The sequence below is a fragment of the Pogona vitticeps genome, chromosome 6 (assembly GCF_051106095.1).
Source record: "Pogona vitticeps strain Pit_001003342236 chromosome 6, PviZW2.1, whole genome shotgun sequence".
Lineage (NCBI taxonomy): Eukaryota > Metazoa > Chordata > Lepidosauria > Squamata > Agamidae > Pogona > Pogona vitticeps.
In genome coordinates, this window is record NC_135788.1 from 70,121,178 (window position 1) to 70,142,361 (window position 21,184).

General features: G+C 44.2%; 1 protein-coding gene and 1 long non-coding RNA gene across 3 annotated transcripts in view; one reads left to right on the top strand and one right to left on the bottom strand.

Annotated features, from left to right (window-relative positions):
• TRANK1 (tetratricopeptide repeat and ankyrin repeat containing 1) overlaps nucleotides 1–21,184 on the top strand; it is a 70,757-nt gene that overhangs the window by 48,326 nt on the left and 1,247 nt on the right. For both annotated transcript variants that reach the window (XM_020803386.3, XM_078377517.1), the window contains exons 19-23: nucleotides 1,847–1,950; nucleotides 10,489–10,621; nucleotides 12,299–12,444; nucleotides 15,362–18,384; nucleotides 20,258–20,359. In XM_020803386.3, coding sequence (XP_020659045.3) covers nucleotides 1,847–1,950; nucleotides 10,489–10,621; nucleotides 12,299–12,444; nucleotides 15,362–18,384; nucleotides 20,258–20,359 — 3,508 coding nt within the window. The remainder of the gene's footprint in view (nucleotides 1–1,846; nucleotides 1,951–10,488; nucleotides 10,622–12,298; nucleotides 12,445–15,361; nucleotides 18,385–20,257; nucleotides 20,360–21,184) is intronic.
• Nucleotides 1–21,184, bottom strand: part of LOC140708349 (uncharacterized) — a 69,156-nt gene that overhangs the window by 5,523 nt on the left and 42,449 nt on the right. The gene's annotated exons all lie outside the window — the stretch shown is intronic.

The window sequence follows — 21,184 nt, forward strand, 5'->3', positions numbered from 1 at the left end:
CCATTGCAACAGCTTGATTCTTTTCTTTTTCAGCCATTCTGTTGTAGAATTGCTGGTGTACTTGGGATCATTATCCTGTTGCATGACCCAATTTTAGCCAAGCTTTAGCTGTCAGACAGATGGCCTCACATTTAACTTTAGAAAACATTGGTATACAGAGGAGTTCATGGTCGATTCAATGACTGCACGGTGCCTAACTCATGTGGCTTCAAAACAAGCCCAAATAATCACTCCTCCACTACCATGCTTGACAGTTGGTACAATGTATTTGTGCTGATAGGCTGTGTTTGGTTTTCTCCAAACATGGTGTTGTGCATTAAGGCCAAACGTCTCCACTTTGGTCTTGTCTGTCCAAAGGATGTTGTTCCACAGAAGTCTTGTGGTTTTGTCCAGATGCAACTTTCCAAACCTAAGCCATGTTCTTTTCACACAGAAGAGAAATTCTCCTGGCAACCCTCCCAAACAAATCATACTTGTACAGTCTTTTTCTGATTCTACCATCATGAACTTTAACATTTACCATGTTGAGGCTTGTAGAGTCTGAGATGTAACTCTTAGGGATTTTTTTGCAATTGCATTCAACAATGTGACTTTGTGATTAATTTGCTTGGATGTCCACTCCTGGGATGATTGGTGACTGTCTTGAATGTTTTCCACTCGTGATGTTTAGAAGTGAAGCTGAAGGAGAGAAGAAATGTTGGCCTAGGGCCACATGTTAATACAAAAAGTTTTGGTGGGCTTTCAAGTGCCTCTGATTGTGGGAAATTCTATCATTTATAGTTGTAGTATTTTCTATATTCTCTCATGGCTTAGTCTCCAGAGATAGATAGAGGATAGAGTATTTTATCCTCACCAGGTAGTACATTCTTACAAGAGGATTTACTCACTGCAAAATACCCAAGCTCCCTCTTGGAGTAAACAGTGTTCGTTTTGGCATGGTCCTAGGCAACAGTTGGGTTGCAAGCACTTCTTTCAACATTTTTGAAACCCTGCTTCAAGCAGGAGTCACAATTGTCTCTCCTGCTGGTGTCTCACATTGTTGCCATAAATGAGTGAAGTCAGAAAAGTTTGGGATTGCCATCAGCTGGTTGGCAAGGAAATGCTAGTTGGAGAGCCATATGAAAAGCTTCTGCAGGTCAGATGTGGCCTTTAATTCGCCAGCCCCTGGTTTAAGCTTTTTTTAAAAATAAAAATAAAGGGAAGTGGGGGTTTTGGATTATAAATCTCATAATTCTCTATTCTGGGAGATATCCTTGCAGAAACCTTACAAACACCTAAACGTGTATGATGAATAAGCTGGAAGGCTTTGAGAACCAGCTGTCCTAGCTCTATACTGTACAATTGTCCTCTTCCTGCCAAAGTGCTACCTGTAAAGGTTGTTGTGGGTTTTTCGGGCTCTTTGGCCATGTTCTGAAGGTTGTTCAACCTTGAGAACATGGCCAAAGAGCCCAAAAAACCCACAACAACCAATAGATCCCAGTCATGAAAGCTACCTGTAAACTTTCTTTTTGATATTTTGGACTATAGCACTCATACACATTGAATATTAACTTTGCTGGCTGAGCCTTATGGGAGTCATAGTCCTAAAAATCTGGAGGACCCTAGTTTGCCCACTAAGTACTACATGATCCTGCACATAAGATAAGAATTGCAGCTTGCTATAACTGGCACATTCAAGTGTTGTCAAAAGCTTAGAAGCAGGAAATGATAATTAAACAGAAAAGCTAGCAACCCTACCTCTTTTCTAGTTCACCATTCTAAATGTTGTACGGTACCACATCTCTGTTCTGTTGATAACATACTTTAACTCCAACTGTAAATTTAACTGTGATTATCCTTATTTCAGGTGGCTGCTAAGTGCTATCAAAAGGGTGGAGCAACTGAGAAGGAAAAACTGGCTTTGGCACATGATGCTGTGCTTAAAGTTCAGTCAAAGAAAATCAGCCCCAAGTAAGTAGGTCCTTGGAAATTAAAGTATAATTTGTTTGGCAAGCTGTGTGCAAAATGTAATGTCGTGATATTGGTGGTAAAGTGTGCATTAGGGGACACTTTTATGCTTCCTGTTAGCTACGGAAAGCTTGTTTCTTGCTCCTTATAGGATGTAAACACGCCTCTTCAGCCTTGTTCCCACTTGCTTCCTACCACTAACACTGTGCAAAGGCTGCTTGCAAGATTTTCTGCTACCTGCTTTGCCATGTCTTTCCTGTGGCCTAACTTTGTTCATGGAGATAAGCATTACTGCCTTCTGAGTAAACTACATATTATGGGTTCCATGTAAATGGAGATAAGCAATTTGTTCATGGAGATAAGCATTACTGCCTTCTGAGTAAACTACATATTATGGGTTCCATGTAAATAACAAAGAGAGAAAGAGTAGAGCCTCATCTTTCCTTCTATTTGCCAAGTTGCCAAATAATTCAGAAATATTTAAGGGAAATAATCACATTATTACAAAAGGGTGGCAAGTTCGCAGTCTGCCAAGATGAGGATCAGAAACTTGTTTTGTACCCTGTGTTGATTGTGAGCTTGGAGGCAAGTAAGGGTTCTGTGGGAATGAGAGTTTAATCTTGTGGAGGCCACTTATGGATTTAGTTGGCATGTGACAGGTGTGCTTTCTGCCTTCTTGAGCAACTCTGTTGGTGCCCTCAAAGGGAGAGCCACTTGCTGGAGCAGAGGTGTCTGCCCGTGTAAGTCCTCCATGCCGTTCCAGTAAAGTGATTCTCTAGCATTCTGAATGCTGTTCGGAAGCTCTACAGATGGTGGAGGCTCTCCTTTTGGGAAAGTTGCTTTCCAAGCAATGAGAGGGACAGCAAAATGGCAAAGATGGGGAGAGCTAATGTACATATCCCATCCATTTACTTTATCTGTATTCATAATGCCTGAATAGGGCTTTTAGAAAGCAATGCTCACATTAAGCAGTTGTGTAGGAAGGAAGGAAGGAGACACAAGGGCGAGAACTTGGTCAATTCTAATACTAAAGGTTTGGATTCAGATTTAGCTGTACTTGCAGTAGACCCTTTGGAATTATTGGGCCTGCTTTAATTATGACTAATTATGTCATAATGCAATACTTAGTTATGTTTCCTGAATCATATTTAGAATAGATGAAATACATGAAGATTTTAAATGATGTACTGAAATATTGAAAACTTAGCATGAACTCATTGTTGCATGTTGTCTGCAAGCTCACTGGCTCACTCTTCAGTGTCTGACCGGGTAGATACCATTCAGGGGAGATTTCCCCCCTCCCCTTTTACATTTATTTATTTATTTATTTATTTATTTATTTATTTATTTATTTATTTATTTATATTTATTTATTTATTTATTTATTTATTTATTTATTTATTTATTTATTTATTTATTGGACTTATATACCGCCCCATAGCGCTACAAGCACTCTCCGGGTGGTTTACAATTTTAATTATACAGGCTACACATTGCCCCCCCAGCAAGCTGGGTACTCATTTTACCGACCTCGGAAGGATGGAAGGCTGAGTCAACCTTGAGCCAGCTACCTGGGATTTGAACCCCAGGTCCTGAGCAGAGTTTTAGCTGCAGTACAGCGTTTTAACCACTGCACCATGAGGCTAAGCACCCTACAGAACTAGATTTCCAATCTTTGGCACAGTGAAGGAAATGACTAGGAAGAACAGGGACTGAGTTGGGATACAATAGTCATCTTGGAACTGCAGAGGTGGAAGGGACTGTATAGATTATCATGTCCAGCTCCTGTCAATGAGGCACAGTGGGGAATTTGAACTCCCAACCTCTGGCTTTGCAGCCAGATGCTTAAAGCACTGAGCTATCCAGCAGTTCTCTTGACCTAAGTTCTTCTTAATTATTCCCCTTGCTTTTCTGGCTGCACTAAGTGCTTTACAGTTTGGAAGGGGTTGTTGGTTTGCTCTGATCCCCTTCCCTGCTTAGATAAGGACTTCAAAAAGACTAGTTCTTCTTCGTGGACTCTGTGAAATCACACTAATGGGTTAATCTGCGCTTGCGCAGAAGGCCTCGGAACATTCTAGAGCTTAAAGTAACACTTTTGGCTCCGCCCCCCTAGGACCTCATGGTCCGCCCGCCCTAACAGCCATTCAGTTCCATTTTTTCCGCTGCTGCAGTTAGGTCTCCTAGCTAGAGCTCCGTGAAATATTGGAAAGATCTGGAAGATTCCTGGATTTGGCTCCGCTTTTCATGCTCAAGGGAAGTACTTTACTTCATCTTATTATTAGGGGAGTTTTTGGACTGTGTCTGAGGGTTTTCCCTCTCTCCCCTACCCCTTTTTCCCCCTTATTTCTTGGACTGTTTCTTTTCCCGCCTTTTTTCTTTTATGGCCTCCAAGGCACCTTCTTCACCTAAAGTTACTTTTAAAAGCTGTGCCGCCTGTTCTAAAAAGATCCCTTCTACAGACGGCCATCGTTATTGTTTATTTTGTCTTGGGGAGTCACATATCCCCCAGACTTGTCGCCACTGCGAACGTTTTACCTGGCAAGGCCTGAGACTTAGAGAGCAACGTCTTCGGGCAGCGCTTTGGGAAAAATCCCTCACCGCACCTGCTATGGCGGCGTCCTCTGCGCCTGCAGATTCGGGTCCTGCACCCGGCCCTAAAACTAGGGCCAATGGCAAGCCGACTACGTCTACCAAGAAGGCTTCTAAAAAACCCAAGCCTCCTAAGAGTCAGGCCGCGGCCGCCATTCCTCCCCCGCCCTCTCCTGCGGCCAGTCCTCAACTCCAACCTTCGCCCTCCCTGCCTGCTTTTACTCCACAATCTCCTATTGAGATTCCGTCCCAGGCTTCGTCGGCAGCTTCTTCTCCACCATCTTTACCACCGCCGGTCGATACGCCGGACATACCCCTCTTCCCATCCCCTAGGAAGAAGAGAGCCAAGACAAGGCATTTGGAAACAGCCGCTGGAGATTCCCGGTCTCCGAGCCCCTCGGGACCGAAGGTCTCCCCCCGCGGGGCTCGACATGTTTGCCCCAAGAAGCCTAAGAGGCATGAGGCTATGGAGGACAAACCCGCTCCGCTCAAACTTTCCAAGGGCTATTTGAGGAAATGGCGGAAGCAGATGCAAAAGCTCTACGACCCGCGGCTTCTATACAGCCTCGCTCTGCGGAGTTCCTCATCCGACTCCTCGTCCTCCTCATCGGTCTCCTCCGATTCTTCGGCACTGTCGGTACCGTCACCCCGTGATACCGACAGGGGCAGACACCGACACGTCCAGTCGGTACCGTCCTTTCCCGATATCGGAGCGACAGGGTCTCGGTCGGTACCGGAAGAACCTTCCTCTCTACGAAAGACAGAGCAACGGGCCACTGCCGCTGGCTGTGTACGGCCTCCAGCTCCGATACCGAGCGGTATCCCACGTCGTACCACCACCGATACCGGAGTCGGTACCGTGCCACTCGGTACCGACGCGGTGCCACCGAAACCGAAGCGTCCTCGCGATTCGGTACCGGCGAAACCGCGCAAGAAGAAACGACGCCACGCTTCTTCTGACTCTGACTCCTTTCAATTGGACCTCCTCGATACCGATACCGATACCGGGCACGGTATAGGACACGGTACCGATACCGGACCGAAGGGCAAGAAACGCTCCAAAAGAAGAGGCAAGTCGATACCGGCCCCCGTTTTTCCCATGCCGGAACTCCCATTCCCCCGTCCCTCCCTTCTGATCATCCCGACGATTCCTCCTCCGAATGTTCATTTTCGGACGCATCAGCTCCTAATGATAACACTCCGGACTCTGCCATTATTGATAAGAACCCGGTTTCTCCTGTGGCCGATTTTCCTAGCTATTCTCAACTAATACATAGAATAGCCTCTGCTTTGGAACTTCCTGTCGAACGACCGCCGGAAACGGTCCCCGACAAGGTATATGGCGACATAGATGAGGATCAGAACTTGCCCATGCGTCTAGCGTTCATCCCGTCGCTACTGCGAACCCTAAAACAGCCTTGGGACAAACCTTGTTCTACCCCTCAAATGTCCAGACGGGTTGAGAACTTATACCGGATTCAGGGATCTGAACTGGACTTCCTTGTGAAACATCCCACCCCCAATTCCCTTATTGTGGACGTCGCCCAGTCTAAGTTTCGGCCTGCATCAGCCGCATCCCCCAATAACAAGGACGGGAGGAAAATGGACATATTTGGTCGGCGTTCATATGCCTTTTCATCTTTAATCGTGAGAGCTGCTAATTATGTGGCTGCTATGGCGGCTTACCACCAGCATTTATGGGACTTGGCTTTACCATCCTTACAAGCTGCACCTGATGAGCTGCAACCTAGAGGTCTCTCTCTTCATCAGGAGGCCTCACAACTCATTCGTCAGGAACGGGTCACGGTTCGTCATATTTTGGATGCTGCGTCCCGTAATCTAATGACGGGTGTTGCCATGAGGAGGCAGGCGTGGCTTAAATCTGCGGCCATTCCTGAGGACTCCAAGGCCCGTATCCTTGACCTCCCCTTTGACGGTTCGGGTCTTTTTGATCCCAAGACGGACGAGATCCTAAAGGGTCTCCATGAGGCTAAAAAGGCTGCCAGATCCTATGCTGCTCAACCGTTCTACAAACAACGCTACTCATGGAAGCGTCCATCCTTCTACCCTGCTATACAACCAGGGAGATCCTATCCCTCCAAACAGAGGTATTCTCCCTCTTCCGGCTACACCACTAGACATGACCAACAACACAAGATACGTGCTTCCTTCAAAAAGGTCGACCGTAAGAATAAACAGGGCCTTTGACTGCTCTACAGCCATTTTTTCTCCTTCCTGCGCCACCCGCTTGTCTCCTTTCCTCTCCAGTTGGCTTATCATCACTTCAGACAAGTGGGTCCTTTCTATCATCGCTCGCGGTTACGCGATAGAATTTTTAGAGACGCCTCCTCCCCGTCTAGTTCTCACCCCCCCATCCGACCCTCTAAAGCAAGAAGTAACCACCTTGTTACGAAAGCATGCAATAACCAGGGTGTTTCCAAATCCTGCCAATCCTGGTTTTTTCTCCAGATATTTTCTGGTGACAAAGAGGGACGACTCTTTCCGCCCTATTTTAGACCTCAGGCGCCTCAACAAGTTCATTGTCTATCGCCGTTTCCGGATGGTAACCTTGGAGAGGATTCTGCCCCTCTTGCAACAGGGCGACTGGTTCGTCGTCATAGACCTCAGCGATGCCTATTTCCACATAAATATAAGGCACGACCATCGTCGCTTCCTGCGTTTTTCGCTGGGGTCAAAGTGTTACAAATTCTCCGCTCTGCCTTTTGGACTTTCCACCGCGCCCAGAGTCTTTACGAAGTGTATGGCCCCGGTGGCAGCTTTCCTGAGAACCAGGGGCATAGCCGTCTTTCCATACATAGACGACTGGCTACTGGTTGCACACTCCAAGCTTCAGGCAGAGCGTCACACGTTTACCGTACTCCGCCTTCTCAAGACTCTTGGACTGCAGGTAAACTACAAGAAGTCTGTCCTTGTCCCCTCGCCGGTGGCTGCCTACATAGGCGCCACTCTCGACGCTCGGACCGGCCGGGCATTCATGCCTCTAGAGAGAGCGCGGAAGATGGCTGTTCTCATCAAGAAATTCCGCCCTCTTCATCATGTCACCGCTCACACTGCTCAGAGGCTGTTGGGCCTCATGGCCTCCACCACTTCAGTCATCCCTCATGCGAGACTGAAACTTCGCTCATTACAAGTGTGGCTCCTGTCGCTCTTCAATCCTCTCTGGGACTTCCCCAAAAAGAGACTCCTGGTGTCGGAGGAATTGTCGAAACAGCTGAAGTGGTGGCTCAACCCGGGCAATCTGTTTATGGGACGCCCTTTTGCTCCTATTGCCCTACGAACTCGCATCACGACGGATGCCAGCGGCATCGGCTGGGGTGCCCATTGCTGCGGTCTGCAGGTCCACGATCGATGGTCTCCAAGGGAGCTTGCTCTCCACATCAACAATCGAGAACTTCTCGCCATCTTCAAGGCCTGCCGGGCGTTTCTGCCCATTATCAGGGGCACAGCTCTTCAGATCGTCTCGGACAACACGACGGCTGTCGCGTATGTCAACAAACAGGGCGGTACCCACTCTTTCTCCCTCCTGTATCTTGCTGTCCAACTATGGGAGTGGTGCCTCCAACATCATGTCTTTCCATCCGCTGTATACATTTCCACTCACGACAACATTCTTGCGGATCGGCTCAGCAGGACTGCTGTTACCATGCACGAATGGGTGCTGGACCAAGCGGTGTTCCTGACGCTCTGCGAGCGATGGGGAACTCCCATGGTGGATGCCTTCGCCACTCACCTCAACACCAAATGCCCCATCTTCTTTTCCAGGGGCGGTCACGGCCCGAACTCGCATGGCGACGCCCTGATGGTGGCGTGGAGCAACCACTTCCTCTACATGTTTCCACCGTTTCCCCTCCTGCTGAGGACACTGGTGAAGGTTTGCAACGACAACGCGAATGCCATTCTGATTGCTCCGTTCTGGCCACGCCAACCGTGGTTCGCGAGGCTCATCTCGAGGGCGACAGAGTACGTCAGGCTACCTTACCTTCCTCATCTGCTCACCCAGAACGAAGGGACAACTTACCACCCGGACATGCAGTCACTCCACCTCACCGCCTGGAGGATAGTCCCACGGTAGCTCACGTCCTCGCCCATTGTCGTAAGCCGTCCACTGACACCTTGTACGGGAGCAAGTGGAAGGCTTTCCTGAAGTTCACCACTTCTCGTCAACTGCCCGTGTCGCCCACTACGCTCCATACTGTTTTACAGTTTCTGGCTTACCTTTTCCAGATGAACCTTTCTCATTCCACCCTGAAGGTGTACCTTTCCGCCATCATAGCCCATCAACCACCAGAGACGGATAGTGCTCTGCTATTCAGGCACACGAAGATCAAACGATTTCTTCGAGGGGTTGTACGCCTTCGTCCGCCTACAATCAATCCTATTCCTCAGTGGTCCCTCCATACGGTCTTAAACTGTCTCTCAAAACCACCATTTGAACCACTTGCTACGGTTTCGGAACGCCTCCTTACCCTTAAAGTGGTTTTCTTGGTCGCTATTACGTCGGCCAGAAGGGCCTCTGAATTGGCTGCCCTGAGGACCGACCCACCTTTCTTGCAATTTTTCCGAGACAAGGTGGTCTTGTACCCTGACATGTCCTTTCTCCCCAAAGTCACCACGGATTTTCATGTCAAGCAGCCTATAGTCCTACCAACCTTTTTTCCCCAACCTTCTTCTCCGGTTGAGAAATCTCTCCATCTACTCGACGTTCGTCGGGCGTTAGCCTTCTATGTTCAAAGGACTTCCTCGTTCCGTCTCTCCAAGCGACTGTTTGTCTCTTACCAGCAACCCCATAGGGGTCGGGACGTGTCCCCGCAAACTGTATCCAGATGGATAGTTCAGGTCATCCGCCTGGCCTATGAACTGGCTAAGAAGCCTCTCCCGGCGTCTGTTAAGGCCCATTCTACCAGGGCTGTTGCGGCCTCCACAGCCTTTCTCCGTGGAGTCCCACTACAGGACGTTTGTAAAGCCGCCACGTGGTCCACGCCTTCCACGTTTGCATCCCACTACAGACTCGACCTGCGAGCCAAGGAGGATGCGAGGTTTGGTCGGGCTGTCCTGTCGGCTGTGCTGCCGTGACGTTTCCCTCCTCCTTCCAGAGGTAAGCTTGCTAGTCACCCATTAGTGTGATTTCACAGAGTCCACGAAGAAGAAAAAGAGGTTACTTACCTGTAACTTTGGTTCTTCGAGTGGTACTCTGTGAATTCACACGGCCCGCCCGTCCTCCCCACTTTCCGTCACGGCTGTCTCGCCTTTAGAGCAGCAGCGGAATTTGGGGAACTGAATGGCTGTTAGGGCGGGCGGACCATGAGGTCCTAGGGGGGCGGAGCCAAAAGTGTTACTTTAAGCTCTAGAATGTTCCGAGGCCTTCTGCGCAAGCGCAGATTAACCCATTAGTGTGAATTCACAGAGTACCACTCGAAGAACCAAAGTTACAGGTAAGTAACCTCTTTTTTTCTAAAGAAGAAAAGAGAACTTAAGAGCACTATAGTCTTGTTTCAACTAAAGTTAGTTGCAAGTAAGGCTACAGTCCTTGAACACATTCACCTATTTGATTAAATACATGTATATTTTACTCCAGAATCAACTTGCATAGGATTTCATTGGAAGCTCCATTTGAAACCATGGGAGTATGATATAGAATACATTTCTCTTAAGTTACTTGAGTTCTTTTGCTTTCACTTTACACAAGACTTTAGCTGGACAATAGCCAGCGTGTATAGGCTGATTCCACCCTGTGGGCTTAAGATGTTTTTCAGGCAGCTGTCATTTAATCACTCTTCAAGGCAGATAACTATTTGATAAATACTTCAATAGTGTCCATTTATGTTTCAAGACAGTTGATGAATTCAAATACCTTGGCTGATCCAGTTCCCTGTTCTTAAAATATATTATTATACTCCTGGTATATGATCAGTGTTTGTTTTGTGTTCTTAGGGAAAAGCAAATGGAATACATGGATTTGGCTAAAACGTATCTAGAATGTGGTGAGCCAAATTTGGCTCTCAAATGTCTGTTTCATGCCAAAGAGTACCAGCTTTCTGCGCAGCTATGTGAAAAATTGGGAAAGGTAAGTAACGATTCTCTTCCTGTTTTTGTTTGGGGAAAAACAACACAAAGTGGTGAGGATCTTAATAGCTAGATATGGCATCATTTGAGCTCTTGAGCACCATCCTGCAGGACGGATAGAATCCATGGAGACCTTTCTGTTTAATTATTTATCATAATATATATAGGTATGGAACAAATCATGCTCAGATTTTGTTTGAAACCAAAAGTCACCATCTTGCTCATGAGTGTGAAACAGATACATTGAACATTCCCCCCCATCATGTTTTCTTCACTTTTCATGGAATGTCTGCACACCGCTATCATCTTTTCCTTTTGTAAACCAACAACACACAAACACAATGAACATGAAAAGACAGGTGACTCACAAAGACTCAAACAACTTGTGTAGATGCACAAAATCACGAATTTCTGTGAAGCTAACAATAAATAAATAAAAATCCAACCACCTCCATAAAGCGTGAATGGAGGCAGCTTCTGACAGGACATGTTCCCCCATGCACCTTTGTGAGTTTCAGGAAATGCTTGTGGGTCCCAAAGTGCAGTGGGGTACTTTTCTGACGGTTTGAAGAAGCAATGCAAGAGCATCATGGAAGTAAGAGGGTGGTTCTACCTCCTGCCAGTTTGTGGGCTCCAAGTAAAGTATTTGACCTGAGAAGTTCCCACGAATTATGGACTGGGAGTTCATTAATTCTGACAATCCCATCCCTATAAATCAGGTCAGGATTTGCATTCCTGGAAGCTGAACCCAAAGATTTCAGCAAGTGATGACTGAGAAGAGCTGTTTACACTGTAGCTACTCTCCATAGCAGCTGTTGCTCATTTCATAAACAATTGTTTTTGTCCATATAGTTACTAAGCAGGTATGATCACAAAGTTAGTGGGTACTTGGTGCCCCAATTACATTTGTGTGTTGTAGGGATTGTAAGTGGTAACATTTTTCAGTGAGTTTGGGGGAGGCAGATGGCACGCTGAAAGTCTATGAGTTACTAAATTTTGTAACTTGTGTCCGAGCCATTGTACCGTTGGGTATTCTGTTATATTAACTGGAAGCAGGAGGTGTGTGGAGGGCCATATGTCCCCATCCCTGGAGATACATATGTAGATCTGTACCTATCTATAGATATGTCTACATTCACATACTGCAAAGACAAGCAAGAAAACTATTTTTCTACTATTAAAGGATTTTACAATGGGAATAATTTGCCACTTGAAGAATATCAAGAAACAGGGCTGGTTCCCATATCTACATGATTTAACTGCTGGATAGCTCAGTGGCTTCGGTCTCTGGTTGCGGAGCCAGAGGTTGGGAGTTCAGTACCCCACTCTGCCTCCTTGAGAGGGGCTGGACTTGATGATCCATAGGGCCTCTTCCAGCACTGCAATTCAAAGGTTATTACTCTGTCCTTTGAAATTTTGAAGACTTGCAGCTGAATTCATGAATTGGTTTAGCTCAAGCACATTTTGTCTTGGTTGGCACTGATTTGAAAATTTTGTCTTCATTTGTAATACCCTGTAAACTCAGGCAAATTGTTACTTCATTCAGTCGTCAACAGGAGATGAATATTCTTGTATTACGTTCCCTACTTGTTGGAATTATCATAAGTCTCACTGATTTTCTTTTGCCAGTACTGTAAATGTTTGATATATAGAACTATAATGTATCATTGTAATGCAGGTGAAAGAGGCTGCTTTTTTCTATAAAAGAGGCCAGTGCTACAAGGATGCATACAGATGCTTTGAGCGGATCCAAGAGTTTGATCTAGCAATTAAAATGTGTTGCCAGGAGGAACTGTATGAAGAAGCAGCAAAATCTGTTGAAAGGTCTGTATTTTAAATACATTTCTCACAAAAATAGTCAGCCTTTCTCCTCACCTTCCCTGCATCTCTGTTTCTACTAGTCCTTGAGTTAAATACATGCCACTAACATGTCATCTCTGCATAATCATGGTGGCAATAATATACTGTTTCAGATGACATTTTCAGGCAATTACAGCAATGCATAAATGTGGCTTGGCTAGAGAAGTGCTGGTGCTTTTTTTTTCTTTTTAAACTACTTTTTAAAAAAAGCACCACTGCAAAATCATTCATGGAGATTATAAATCATGTTACCTCCTACTCTTCCCATGCAGATGATCAGAAAAAGCTAAAGTTAGTTTACTCAGCTTTCAAAAAAACATTACTCATACAAGGTGGGTGAGGTTTTCTTAAAATCCTGAAATGTGATTGTAGAGAAAATTTACCATTCTTTCTTCTATCTGCTTTTTACTAAGGAACATGAGGACTTGTGTATTTGCAGATATGCAAGAAATAGGTTGATCTAGGTATCTTAAAGTAACAAATGAGCAAGGAATCTGTTTGGGTAGTATGCAGTATCACATTTTTATCTCTTAATGAGATCAAGCTCTCATTTCTAATATCAAATAATTAAGATGTATATGTAGTTAAATTTTTGTTGTTTAGTCGTTATGTTGTGTCCGACTCTTCGTGACTCTATGGACCAGAGCACTCCAGGCCCTCCTGTCTTTCACTGCCTCACGGAGTTGGGTCAAATTCATGTTGGTAGCTTCGATGTCACTGTCCAACCATCTCATCCTCTGTCGTCCCCTTCTCCTCTTGCCGTCACATTTTCCCAATATCAGGGTCTTTTCCAGGGAGTCTTCTCTTCTCATGAGATGGCCAAAGTATTGGAGCCTCAGCTTCAGGATCTGTCCTTCCAGTGAGCACTCAGGGTTGATTTCCCTCAAAATGGATAGGTTTGTTCTCTTTGCAGTCCATAGATATTTTATATTTAGAAGATTCTCAGTGGGGAGAGTGCTGACTGATAAATTGGGTGTCTTGATTTGATACAGAAGTGAAAGAAAATGTAAGAAGAGTATGTATTAATTTTGGAGTCTGTAGATTGCTTTCACAATGCGTGCCCCATGGCTTAATGTGATGTAAATGACCCTATTCTCCTTTTGAGCCTTTGTCTTCCTTCCCTCTTTTGCTCCTAAATGGGAGCAGAGAATTCATTATTTATTTATATATATTTTTTGCTTTTAGCTAGCCACAGCTTGTCTATGTCATCTCTTCTTGGGGATGGGCAGGATCCTCACAGGTCTGCCACTTATTTATGTTATGCACATCATAAACCATTGTTTAGCAGAACATGTGCCCCCCTCTGGTTTTCTGCCCCAGATTCATCCCCACCACCAGCAATAACAAATTGTCCCTCTTAGAATAGTACATTCTGATCTCCAGAATGGTTGTTAACAAAACTGGAAGTGGAATGCAGCCATGATATGAATGTACACATCTGTCAAGATACTGGCCACCACAGGGGGGATCTACTGACCACTGAACCACACTACCCTTACTTTTCCTTGAGTACTTTTCCAGAAAGGTGCAATGCACTGCTGTTTGAGAAAAGCTTCTTGCTGTGATCCTCGCTCAACTCTTCTGAGCCTACTTGCTCCTTCAGTGCCCCAGGGAGTTACCAAAAATCAACAGGTTGCCTGCTTGGGTATGCAAATCAACCCTGTAAGGTAGGACTGCTGCCAAAAGATCCACAAAATACTTAAAATCCCAAGTGCAAGGCACCTTCTTTAGTACAACTAACCACTTCTCTTCCAGAATAACCATATAGCTGAGAATTTGTTATTGTTTTTATTAAATATGTTTTTAAAAGGTATACAAATTCAAATGTAAATTCAGTGTTTCCAAAAGAATCAAAAAGATGTGAAGAAAATCCATGACAAAAGACAAAGTGTGAAAAGGTTTATTCCTTTAAAGGACAGACAAGTTTAGAATTATTTTTACATAAACTAACTAACCTATACTCATATAACATTAAGGCTGTAGTATAGTTCCAGTACATGTGCAGAACGTGGCACACATCACATTCTCCAAAGAGATGAAACTAAGTAAGCAAAGTTTGGCAAGAGTTTTGAGTGCTCCATTATTTATTTCCCCTTATTTCCTATCATCCCCTGTCTAGATCATTTGAATCTTTTCCAGCAATCACATTCCTCTTTTCTCAGAAGCTTCTGGTAGGGACTGACTTTTGCCAAAGTAACTTGGTTCATCCACCCCTCAGATGACACAAGTTCTTGCAAATAAGGTTCTGTGGGAAGAGCTGGTTTTTGGCCTTCAGAGATAACGTTCCAACAGATGTAGACAGCCTATTCCTAATCAACAGGATCTTTCTCACCCCTCCTTACTCTCACACAAGTGCCAGGGACGGGTTTTCACTTAACACTAGGAGTCAATTAACCCTCTTTCTGCCAGATTTCACCAAGACCATCACAACCTCGTATATTCAAGCAAAGGGAAAATGCTGTATTTTCTACTTCCGTTACCTAATATGATATGGGACATCTGATGTACTAGCTGTTGAATCTCATTCTTCACTGACATATTAATGTTTTAGGCCAAAATCCAGGAGAAAAAAAATACCTTGTAAGAACAATCATACAGATTTCTTCTCTGCCAGGCTGTCTCCTGTGTAGTCAGTTGTTTAATTGATCTGCAGTTGTTTATAGTCAGTTGCTTAACCTGATTTTGCAACCAGTGAGGATCTGGCTTAGAACTGCAAATGACGAAACTTATTTTGTTTAAAATTGTAGATATTTTGGCCATAAAAAGGAAGAGTCTCTTTGTTATTTGGCAGCCTTATTATCTTGTTCATTGCCTCAGTAGGTGTTGAATCACAGGTCTGGCTCCATTTCATAACTGACATTTACTAATGTGTTTGTTACAGATATGAGAGAATGCTACAGCAAGAAAAGAACTTACGTTCCAAACTTTCATACACAGCAAATCAATTTTATTTGGAAGCAGCTGCAAAGTATTTGCGTGTGAACAAGACCAGTGATATGATGGTGATGCTCTCTCATCTTGGGACTGAAGATCAGCTCGTGTTCTTGAAAACACATCAACAGTTTTCTGAGGCAGCTAACCTCTTGAAGAAGAATGGCAGAGATGAAGAAGCAGCAAAGCTTATGAAACAGCATGGATTTGTGTTGGAAGCAGCAAAACTCACTAATCAACCGGACTTCCGAGCATCTTGTTTGCTTGCTGCATCCCGCCACAGCATGGCAGGCTCCTATAAGCTGGAGAACTTGAGGGCCATCTTGGAAGAAACCTTAGAGTTGTGTGAAAAAACAAACCAACTGGCTGGCAGTGCAGAGGCAACTTATATGATGGGCATTCTGGAGAAAGACTTCCAAACATTGGAGAAGGCCTTTCATATGTTTCTGGATGTGAATCACAATGCTTGTGCAGTAGAGGCTGTATTTCAGTCAGTCCATTGTGAAGGACCAAGTGAGGCCATCCTGAGATTAGCATCACATGGCATTGAGGCACTTCTGAACCTGGTCAAAGCATTCCAAAAAGCTGACACTAATGCTGAAAGAGAAATGGTGAAGTCATGTTTTGAATACTTTGGGATTGTGCCAATAGACAAGAAGATTTGCCAGGTTACCCAGAATGAAGCAGGATGCAGTCTAGAGGCTTTCTCTGAAATGTTTAATCTGAGAGAGAAGAAAATAAGTGATCAGTTCCGTGAAAACTTGGAAGATGTGAAAACTATGCTGAATAAGCATTTATTGAGACGGCTTACTGCCATTGCTCGTCGTTTATTTGAACTGAGGCCCCCCAGTATTTGTGCAAAGTTCATTGCAGGCTTGAAATGTGAAGACAATGCCTGTGAAGACTTTCATAGGGTTTTATTATATTCTGAGATTAAATCGGTATTTCATTGTAAAATATACCTTGCTGCAATAAATAGGCTATTGTTAGAAGCCAAGCAAATGTTCTCAAGAGATTTGTTTCATGAGGCCAGTGCCATTGATGAACTATTGACGGCTGATAAGTATGCATTATGCAAATCCCTTATAAATGCCATCTTTCCTAAACATTTCCATCTGAGAATGATCTCTGAAAACCCTGTGGCATGCAAAAACATTCTGACTCTTCGTAGTGGCTCTAGAATTTCTAATTCTTGTAAGATGGTGCTGAGGGAATATATCAGATCTGAGTTTAAAAATGAGACAGTCCGCAACAGAAGGGAGTCTACGGACTTGTGGCTGAAGACCATGCAGGTCCTCATGTTAATTTCTTCTTATCCTGAAGAGTTTGAGAGGCTTCTTATCAGAGAAGAAGATGAATATGATAGAGAATTAAAACTGGCAGAAGAAAGGATGAGAGGAAGACACAAAGGTGTAGAAGGCAAATATGGTATGTTGATGCCAGACAAATCTGGAAGTGCTGAAAGCATCCACTTGTGTTTCATTCGACTCTTGCAGAATTCCATGGACCAGCTCTACAATTACCGAAATCCAGAACAGTGTAAGCACCTGTTCTTCCGTTTCATGAATGTCTTGGTGAAGAAATGTGTGGATCCTTTGGTTCCTAGTATAGGAAACACAGTGACTTTGCTGGAATTCCAATTCCTTGTGGGTTGTGCTGTGCTCATGCGCCTCTGCAAAAACATGACACTTTGTCTTCCCAAGAGCTACATTGCCCTCTTCCATTACTGGGATTTTTTATTCACAGGGGGAGTCCGACACAAAGATATATTTTCCATCATACAGGAGTATAAACCAGAGAACACAAAACGAGCCATACAAGAGTTCAAATTTCACCTGATGTATTTAGCTGATGTTTTGTGTAGGTATGAAAATTTCAATGTACTCTTGGACGCTTTTAACGACCTTGATTCCATCACGTCTGGGGAAGCGGAACGTACTGTGGTGCTTTGTTTAGTGATGTTAGTGAATGCTGATCAGGTGCTCAAGTGGAAATATAAAGGGATTTTAATGGAACATTTTTCCTCCCTCAGGGAAACCCTGATAAGAATGAAGAGGGAGTACCCTTCCAAAGTGCCTGAAAGATTGTTTAAGATGGTGGATCTGGTGAGCAGGGCTGCTGACATGAAAGAAGTTGTTGCAGGCCTGAAGGACTTGCTGTATTGCCGTGATGAAGAATTCTTAGCTGACTGTTCTTGGAGGTGGGATCACAGAGGAGCACGGGGTACCAGGTTTGAGGGTAACAAAGAGATCAGAGGAATCTATTTCAAGATTACAGATTTGAACCGATTTTCCTATCAGGCAGAATATTTTGATGAGCCAGAAGCAGAATTTGAACATGACATGTATGTTGAAGAAAGAGAAGATCCCCTTGCCAGCATTGCATCGGTGCGGCAGCAAAAGCAACAGCAAAAAGCTTTTGCTAGGCGGAAATTGCGGGGCCTCTTCCTGTTCGTCTTCTGTTGTGTTAGATGGAAAAGAATATCCAGTTCAAAACCAGAGCCTCTGGAAATGGCATCAAGAGTCTTTAAAAAAGCAGATATTGACAGAACCCAGTGTGACCTCTGTGGAGTCAAGTTTCTCCAGAGTTCTTCAAGCTTCATTCCACGGGCGGAACACTCTGAAAAAGAGCCCCCAGAACCGACAACACCAACAGAGGTTGATTGGGAAGGGGTTGTGGAAAGAAATGAAAACTTTGTTGCAGGTGAAACATTTGAAAGTCACATTAGACTGGGTGAACATGCAAACAAGTACAATGCTTACCGGAAATATTTTGAATATTTTGGAAACAAAGTTGAACCCTTAATAAACAATGGGATAGATGTTTTGGAAAGGATTGCAGATGTAACACATGCCAAAAATCACTTTACCGTCAAAGAAGAAGAAAAGCTAGTACGAAGAAGGATTGAAGAGGACATTAATTGTATTTCTGATATGGTAGAAGACCTCTACAAGAGGAAGGCGTGGGCTGATGGTAAGACATTCTAGTTATTTCTGTGTCTCAGCTCAGATGTCAGAAATTGCTTCTTTGTAGTTACAAAGTTCTGCAAATGAAATTTAAGAGTCTTCAAACATTCTCACAACTGTGTGTGGATGCCGTTTTACACAATCCACTGGAAAGGTTTGAATCGGATTTTAAATGCATAAAACAAGTATAGCTATGTTAGATCACTTAACTTCTGTCTGCTCCAGCATTTGGTTCACATAGTGACCACTGTGATGCCTTATGGGAAGCCCATAGTCAGGGCAAGAGCTTGGCACTCTCCTGCTCATGTTCCCTGGGAACCAGTATATTCTTAGATATTGTGTGGTGGCAGCTGGGCTTCTTGGTGGAAGGGGTGGGGAAAATACTGGTGACACAACCAGTTCATATCTTCTTGTGACAGTAGAGATATATATATAATCATCACAACCAGTAGCAATTGATGGCCTTATTGTCTAATCCAGGGCCTGCAAGTTTTCTAAACAGGTAACAGAACCAAACCATATAGATTGTTGCTCCCGTATCCAAACAAATTCAGTGGTTTTCCACAGCCCTGTCATGAATATTCATTGTTTTAAAAATATCTTGATAAAGTTCTTTATGTAACTGCTAAATAAGTTGTAATACCTTGTCATATCTATTGCCAGCATAATTTTAAATCTGAGGTCCTCACAATGGCGCTGTGGGATGCAGGTGCATCCATGGAGGCCGCTCTGGCGTCTGCACAAGGACCCAAGATTGTGGGGCTCAAATCTTGCCTGGGCAAGGTCTCAGTACTCCTGGCTCTTATTTCTTTGCCTATCTATTTCAGGTGTCATCTTCACTCTGTTTTCTTCTGGTTGGACCTCTCAGTTCTTATGCCAGCTAGAGAAAGGAGAGAGAAAGGGCTAGGGTCAGTGGCTGTGATTCTGGGTGCAAGATATGCAGATGACAGGAAGTGGTCAGGGGAGAAATCCCCATATAGGTTGGCAGGCAGGCCTAAGTGAAGTGGCTGGGAGTGAAAGGAGTCATCCAGTGAGAGGGAGTTCCAAGGGAGGGAGGAATGCTGGCCAGAACTGGGAGAATACTGAGCTGTATCTAGCTCACGTATGGGCTCCTAGGAGAGCTTTTAAGGGGCTTTGATTATCAACACTTCACATCACATCTCTATTCTGATACAGTGCATAGCCAAGCCTTGCAACATGGTAGTAGGTAGGGTTGGTGCTCCAGGAGGAGGGAGTGTGGCTGATAGGTTAGAATGGAGAGTTGTAAAGTATCTGTAGACCTGCTAGTCAGTAAAGTCAAACTAGCCAATACACTGAGCACATTTTTAGAATAGGTGTCCCTTCAAGTGGTGAAATATGTCTTCCATAGTGTAATTTTCCCTCATCTACATGTCTTGTGGTTATATGTTATTTTTTATTATTTATTAATTTAATGTACTGTACATCCTGCCTTTCTCTGCAGTTCATTCAGTTGCCAAAAACCTACCTGAAGAAAAGGGTCTTTGCTGGTAGAAGCACAGCAGAATGGGGATCTCTTATGGAAGAGAATTCCACATCAGGGGTGCAGCCACTGAGAAGACCCTGTCTTGCATTCTTTTTTATTGGAGCTGTGAGGGTGCTGAGACTGACAGATGGTTCCCCCAAAGATCATAAAACCCAGGAGGCTCCTAATGGGGAGATATGGTCCGTCAGATAGCCTGGGCCCAAGTCATATAGAAGTTTATAATTGTAATGAGCACTTTAAACCAGACCTGAAAACAAACTTATAGCCAGTAAAATGTCAGCGACTTGGTGATTGTACAAAGCGTTGAATGTACAAATGGAGTGAAAAAGCTTGTGGATCCCATTCTAACAATGTATTAATTTACATTAAATTCTAGCTGAAGAGACCATGTCCAGGTTGGCTGACCATTTGAAATCTCATGTAGACAATGCTATGAGCTGGCTAGAAAAAGCACAATCCTCCCTGCTAAAGGAGGAAGGTATGTTTTACAGTTTTATATTAATCTGGATATAGCAAGTCACTTAACATGATACTATGTCTGAGGAAGCAGACGGCTTGATTGTTTAGAACTATACTGCAGTTTGTAAGAGCAGCAGCAAGGTGCCTGGCAAGCATTTAACTTTTAGTTAGGGGTGGTGGGTTCATTATGAGAGGCCTGCTGCTTATCTAGCCTTGATGTTGTGGCAAAAGAAGTCTTCTATCCCACAATTCATCCTGTTTGGTCAGCTGCTAAACGAGGAATGGGTAATTTCCAAAGGCCCAGGGGCTGTGCGTGACCTCTCCAAAACTCCTGGAATTTTTTTTTGGGGGGGGGGATGACAGGAAAAAGGCTTCCCCATGGGGGGAGGAGTATAGCTAAATTGCCCCCAAGTGCCCTTTTGCGTAAATAAAATAAAATAAAATTGGAATGTCTGGGGCATTGGGCTGCTTAAGGACTTGAAAGGAAACAATTTGCCCATGTCTATACTGAAGGCACATATTATATATTTGTTCCTATGTGTGAACAGAAGCAGAGGCTCAGAGAATCTCCTGAGCAAAATGAAGGAAGTTTTTCAGCATAGTGTCTATAACTGCACAATTCATGAACCATCACATCAGGAATACAGAAACTCTGTACATATGGAAAAGAGGGCTGGCCTTGTGTACCTTTCAGAGCTATGTAGAAAGAATCTCAGCTCCATAGCTCTTAATAATGTAGGATTCTCTGTATTTGGTGCTTTTAGACAAGATCACTTGCAGTGGTTGACACTATGAGAATCTAACTATTCTAAGTCTTGATAACTATATGAAAAGCATGTCTGTT